Here is a 7213-nt window from a genome sequence, read left to right as displayed (position 1 = left end):
TTATTGTTAATGATGATTAAAAATATATGTACTACAAGATGTCGCACACCTCAGCACTTACACAGGCACACACACACACATGCAATCAGTGTGCTTCTGTGTACATGTGTGAGTAGAAGGGTAGAAGGGCGCCTTTTCCCAAGCGGCTTTGTCGTTAATATCTTTATATGGTAGTCTCGGCTTGACAGAATGAGTCCCTTATAGCCATAGGTATTAAAGCCAATGTCGATGTACATACTTGTATAGTATTACACATTTTTTATTCCCATCCAGTGACTCAAAACTAATTTAAAGCGACTCCTTTTTACTCTCCAAACTTGTCAGAGATTTTTTATTTTTAAAGTTAAGTTAGGTTATGCCGACCCCCGGGTCCTTAGTGTTGCCGCCTTTTGGAGATCAGTTTGGAAAATGATTAAATAATACTTAAGTTTCCTGCTGTGTTCCAGTGAGGCAAGCCTATGCGAGAGCAGGAATTTCAGAATTTCTGAGCAGATGATGGATGCCTGCAGAGATTTCACAGCTGCCTGGCCTGTCTGTCCACAAAGATATTGATGTGCTCTCTCGTAATCGCCATATCTCCACCTAAAATGTACTGAAGTAGTTAGACAACTTGTATGATTGCTTGATCAGGATCAAGATCTGCCCAGTGTTGAGTAAATTTGCTATTCAATTATCTTATATATTATTTTAAGCTTTCGAACTAGCCAGAAACTAGATTGCATACTTTATAACTAATTATATATATTGATTTTTTTATTTAAAAAAAATGCAATAAAGCCAACTTAAACGATATTTCAGACGAAACAATCATTAAGACAATTCAAAATATATTTGATTGAAACACAATGAAAATAATAAACAGCCCTACTTTAAGAATTCGAAATTAGGATTTTAAAATAGCAAATGAACTTGGGAACGAATTTTAAAAAGAACAACCCATACTACTTAAACCTACATATGTGAGTAAAAGCTTTTTTATCTCGTTCGTCTTTATTTACGATCTGCCCTTCGTTGGACAGTTATTAAGTTTTATAAAAACTTAAAACTTCGATCATGCCTCTGCGATGATGAATGCGGGGATTAAGTATAAGCTTGCATAAGTAATCCTACTAGCTCGTTACAGTCTTAAGTTGACACAAAATCATTTTGATCTCCCTGTATAATCCGTCCCTTTCTAGGCCAACCCACCTTATACCGTCCCCTGGCAATTACACGTCGCCGCTCAGGCAGTAGCTGGGGCTGGGACGCTGCCACTCGATAACATAATTATCTGTCATAATCAGTAGGCGTTGAAATGTGCAATTTAAAGTGCAATTTAATGCGCACCACCAGCCAACAACAACAGAAGCAACAGCACAATACGGCGGGCATGCGAGTACAGCATCAAGTGGTGTGGGTGGCACGAACGGGCGGTTGCATCGTCACCATGGTGCCTCGTAGCGGTCGCACGCAGGGCATTATTTGGCCGATTGTGTCAGTTTTGGGAGAGTTGGCAAAATTTGCATCAGATTATTGCAATAAACATAATTATGCGAGCTGCATATGATTTTTCAATTAAACACATGCAACTGCGCCACGCTAAGCAAAAAGGCACGGCAACGGTGGTTGATGACAACGACAACAACCGCAGCAACAACAACAACAGCAACAGCAACAACAACAGCCAACAGACGCGTTGACGATGATGATGCAGCAGGGGCTGATGATGACAACATGGCACTCGCTCATGGGTGTTTGTGGGTAAGTGTGTGTGAGTGTGCGTGCGTGTGTGGGGCAGGGGGATATCGGTGTTTGTAATGCATATTTGTTAATTAAGTGTCGCATGTGGCTGTCCGCCCAATCCCACTGTTTGTTAGCCTGCGGCACAGTGGTCCAAAATAAAACAAACGAGGCATACAATTTGCACAGACGCATCTTGAATACTTCTGCTAAGAAAATGAAGCGCTGTGCGCCCTATTTTATTTTTCTGAAATTAATTTATGCAATTCCGATGCCACTAAGTCTTCCAAGAAGTCCATTGCAAAGGCGTTGAGAGATGATTGCCGAGATGCTGAAAGATGATGATTTCATGATTCAGATCATACTTCTGGTTTCAAGCGAGGATGATTGCCGGCAAGTTTCAAGTCAACGATTTAAAGATGAAGTGTATGATGTTAAAGATCTCGGACAGACATACGAGTACGTTTTAATTTAATTTTAGCTTCACAATTACAATGATCAACATTATCTTCTGCACTCATATGCCACTGTATTATGCTCTTGTGCTGTTTCATAATCTGTAGAGTAGCTACTACGAGTATGAGCAGCTAATTTACATACGTATAGTAATATATAAAATATAGCAGCTTGCCGGACTGGCAATACAATTTCCCCAACCGGGTTGGAGATTTCTTTATTTCTGTATTTATTTAAATAAGCATTTTTTTTTCCTTTTAACTCACTATTTTGTCTTAGGTCTACAACATTTTTGATAACATTTGGCTGTGAATCGGAGCCATGTGGCGAATAAAATTTCCCAGACGTGTCGGAGGTATTAAAAGGCATTATACTTGTATATTATTTGCTATATGTATGCATAGTTATTTTGTTATTTTGCAGGTTTTCTTAGCTTTTAAGCTATAAACATTGTAATTTGTATCAACAGCCCATTTTATTGTGATTTAATAATAAAATAGAAAAAACAAAAAAAATGGAATATTTTTTTGTAAGCATTTTGTATCAGTTATTGTTTGTGGAACCACTGTAGATTTCCCACTCTCTTTATGATTCCGTTCGTCTATTCCTCGTCCTGCCTATTCGTGTGCGCTGTGTGTGCAATTGTAACGGTACTTAAGTGGAATCAATGGATTGTAATGCAGAGATAATCATTTTCAGCAAAAACACCAACAACAAGCATCAACCATCATCATCATAACCATTATCATCATCATCATCATCCTCATCATCTCTTTTTGCTTACGTTGCTCACTTTTGCATGCTGGGAGCTGCATATGAAATACTGGGATTGGGCTCGAATATTATGCGTGTGTGCTTGCCATTGAAATTTTTAAGCGCATTTGCACATATGTTGGGAGACAGAGAGCTAGTACTACATACCTTGTAATTTTTGAACGTAGCGCTTGGGGGTTGGCGGCTATCATCGTCGTTTGTCAATGACAAATGGCACAGCATGTCATTTCAATTGTAATTGCAAATTTCAATTAGACGAGGTGTTGATGCAGAAATTTGCATGTGCGTGCCTCATCTTATCTGTTATACGAGTACTATATGTGTATATTTTTCTACTTTGTATTTGGCATGTCAAGCGCACTCAAGCAATGACTACTGCCTTTACCCTCATCCTCCCAAACAGGATTTCACATACACATCATTTGAAAGTCTTTGAAAGCGAAAAGATTTCTATAATTGAATGAAGTATCGGAATATTAACTATTATGAACAATTTGAAACGCTTGTAGTGCTGATAAACCACCCAAAAAAATACACACACACAAGAGAGGCATGCAAAAATAATTCTAGGTCAATGTTATCTGTGCTAGTATGCTGGCTACAGGCACCTCTTGATCGTACAAATTCAGCTCCAGCATGTAGTCACCTTTAGGCGCGTCATCGGGCAGGAACGTTGTCTCCAACTTATAGTTGTCGATTGTATAATGACCCTTGGGAAACGGGCACTCGGTAGGATCGGGCAAATCCGATACTTTCCGCAGAAAGGGATATGTATCCTTATCCTCACTAACAAACTGACAGAAAGGCTTGTTCACACTCATAACCAACGGACCCTTCTGATTCGCGCCTGAGTCGTATGTGTAGACTAGAACGGCGAGCTGTAGTGCATCAAGTTCGTAAATTATTCAATGTCCTTTCTACCAGAAGGATAACTCACCCTCTGCTCATCACCCAAATTCAGTTTGACATCCATTTCGCCGGCCAGCGTGTACTGGTTGCGACCCACTTTTTTCATCCGTAACGATCCCCAATCTAACCATTTTCCATTGCTTTCAAAATCCTTGCTGGGCTCAAATGAATTCAGTTCCACGCTATAACTCCTGTCGCCGTCGGCCTGAACAGCGATCAACACGGCCACTAACAGCAAACCCAGAAGGCACGACGATGAAGAGCTCTGCATGGTGCTTAGAGAGGTCTATTGACAATGTTATGACGGTCTGCTTGCCAATTTATATATAAAATTGTTTGCAAATCAACAATCTCACATGCAATATCAATGTAACTTCGATATTGTTGCACCGCTGTCAATTAAAATCAATTCCCGTGTTGTTTGCTAGCCAGTTAACATATTTATTATACCCTGTAGCCAAAGCGTTAAAGGTTATACTAATTAGCAGAGAATGTACGTAACACACAGAAGAAGACATGACAAGACGTGTCGATATAGCCATGCCTGTTTGGGCGTCCGGCCGTCTGCCCGTATAAGCACCTGGATCTCACAGACTATAAGAGGTAGAGACACCCTATTTAAGTCCAATATGTATTTTATAAATACGAAGAAAATGTGTATTTAAGAAATGTCCTCCATCCAACCTTCCCACGCAATTATTAATTTCCCATAACTCCCGTAATTCTTGGAATTTTTCAACCAATTTATATTGATAGATAAATATAAAATCTTCTTTACTATTTTTATAAATTTCTTAATTTTTGTAGGTCTATAATTATTCTACACAGAGTATTTCAAAGTCTAGACACCTGGCTTTAGCTTTTCCACCTGCTTTGACATAGTTTTGTGAACAGCAATAAAAATATATCTGTGTAAGAAGCACTTTCTTTAGAGTTATTCACAAATCCATATAGTCGAATCATTCCGTGAATACATTTGTTTTAAAAATTTATCATTATCAAGTTATCAAGTTAATTAATCATTTAATTTATTTAACTAACAGGGCTTGCCATTCTATAGAATTGTTTGTAATTGGTTTTGCATATCATTAAAGACCACATTCGGATAACACATTCACAGACTACAAATGAGAATTAAGGTTGCGTTATTTAGATTATTCCAACACCGAATACTATTAATCTACACAAATTTTAGGTTAGTTTCTTTATTCTATCAACAAACGCATACATTCTGAATAACTTTATTTGGCTAAGCGACCCTAACTTAAACTGCAAATATTTATACTTTGGTCGATCGAAAATTTCCAACTAGTGAGCTCAACAGAATAGTGTTTTATACACTGCCACCGATTTCGATGTCGCAACTTTTCAGCCAAATAATAATACAAGTAATACACATACGAGTTCGACTGTGTATATATTTTATGGAAACTAATCTCTTAACACTCTATTGAGACATGTAAACTTTTAATGGCATTTTGTGTGCCGGGGTCGATGTCGCAATCACTGCCTGCTTGATTCTAGAATGTGGTTGACTGGCAGGCGGGGCAGATGGAGGTGCTTCCAAAAGTTTGGGGCTCGTTGTTTTATGGCCTGCAGCAGTTTTCGTGTTTGAACATCAAAAGTAATAAATTCATCGAACCAAACACCAAGCAAACAGCGCGAGCTAAAATTGCCAGCACACCATTGGTGGCAGGTGGCAACTCTACGCTTTCAGATTTTGTTATTTTAGGTCCTTGGGCTTACTCTCATCTCATCTCACCTCGCCTCGTCTCTCGTCTCTCGTCTCCCGTCTGTGCCGCCGCGTCTTGTCCGCCATGTTGCTCAATAACTTCCGCCGGCTTTAGCCAAGTTCTATTGCTTGTTGTCGTTAATTTTCCTGACCCTCGCCTCCTCAGTTGTCTGCTTGTTGTTATTGTTATTCTTGTTGTTGCAGTAGTTCGTTTGTGCGAGAAGTTATCTAAGAAACTGCCGTGGCTTCGCTAGTTTTTTACTTTTGCATTCATTGTACAGCCCTGCCAGACTGACGCAATGGGGATTTTCGGTCAGAATCTAGGACGTCAGGAAATGCTGAATAAATATACACACATACTTACAAACATACATACATTTATACACAAATACATATAAAGCAGACGCCAAATATGCATGGCCGTTGAAAAGTTTTATACAAGAATTGCAAGCATTCCAATGTATTTTATTTATGTATTTATTGCATTTAGCATTGTTTGTTACTCGTTCTGCCATTTCCGCTCTCATTTGCAAGCGCATTTAATATCTAGAGTGATATATTCAAACAAATTAAATGGTTAAAAATTAGAAACTAAAAATATTGATTTTAAATCACTGTGCAATGTTTCCAATTGGTGTAGAGACACTTTCGATATCAAATTCAACTTGCAGCATTTCGATTTAGAAATACATCTTTGATCGTAGAAATGAATAATACTGAGAATTCTGTTTTCATTGCTTTTGAACGAAAAATGCTCAAGGTCAGCACTAAAACCATCCTATGTTTCAAAATGTATCTGAAACTAGCGTACAGGGTTGCGTTGAATCGTTCATAGCTTCAGGACGGCCTTCAAAACTTATTGGCTTTATAATTATGTGCAAATGTTATCAGTTTTTTTTTACCTGGACAAAATAATAGGCGTGGGCATATTTTTTTTCAAAAAAGCGTTTTCTCAAAAAAATAGTTTATTTTTAACATATTTCAGCGTCAAAACAAATAATAAAAGGATTTACAAACTATAGAAAATAGCTTCGCTTTTGATTAGTTCGTAAAATACAAATGTTTTCGGTTGGTCAGAAAAATAGGTACCTGACTAACTTAGTAAAAAATATTAAAATTTTCGTAATAATTGTAACGGGTATAGGACATATCCCAGTAGAGTAGGCGAGATGGTGTGTGTATGTTGGAGAGCGCACGCTATATGTTCCGGCTCGGGCTCGTCGGCTAGTGGGTGGTGTTCGAGGTCTCTCCAATCATACGGCCTTTCATTAAGCTTATTATTTAAAGTTAAAGCGTGCTGTGGGGAAGCCAAAAAAAAACCGGTAAAGATATACATGAATATGACTAACAAAAGGATCGCGGGTTGGCAGACCACGTAACACAAGTGAACACACCTCTGGTATTCCCCTGATGGTGTTGAGGAAGTATTGGCCCACCCATCCTTGGTCATTTATATCCAAAAACAATTAGGCAAATGACCCCTTTGAACCTCTACATGCTGTGGCTAGCGGAAATCAATGTTAGGCGGAATTTAAGCGAACATTATAAACTTTTTATTAAAAACTAAAATCATAATTTTCAAGGAATTCCAAAAAAAAGTGACCGTACATTAACCGATAATAG

General features: G+C 38.3%; 1 protein-coding gene across 1 annotated transcript; it reads right to left on the bottom strand.

Annotated features, from left to right (window-relative positions):
* Positions 1 to 3370: 3370 nt before the first annotated feature.
* LOC115629372 lies at positions 3371 to 4135 on the bottom strand. The gene is made up of 2 exons (XM_030525830.1): positions 3887 to 4135; positions 3371 to 3827 (listed from the first exon to the last, which is right to left on the bottom strand). The coding sequence occupies exons 1-2, from the start codon at positions 4127 to 4129 to the stop codon at positions 3516 to 3518; spliced, it is 555 nt and encodes a 184-aa protein (XP_030381690.1). The 5' UTR covers positions 4130 to 4135; the 3' UTR covers positions 3371 to 3515.
* Positions 4136 to 7213: the final 3078 nt, after the last annotated feature.

Source organism: Scaptodrosophila lebanonensis, unplaced genomic scaffold, assembly GCF_003285725.1.
Source record: "Scaptodrosophila lebanonensis strain 11010-0011.00,11010-0021.00 unplaced genomic scaffold, SlebRS2 tig00000142-arrow-arrow-pilon, whole genome shotgun sequence".
Taxonomy (NCBI): Eukaryota; Metazoa; Arthropoda; class Insecta; order Diptera; family Drosophilidae; genus Scaptodrosophila; species Scaptodrosophila lebanonensis.
The sequence above is the reverse complement of the archived record's forward strand: the minus strand, read 5'-3'. Positions and strand labels throughout refer to the sequence as shown.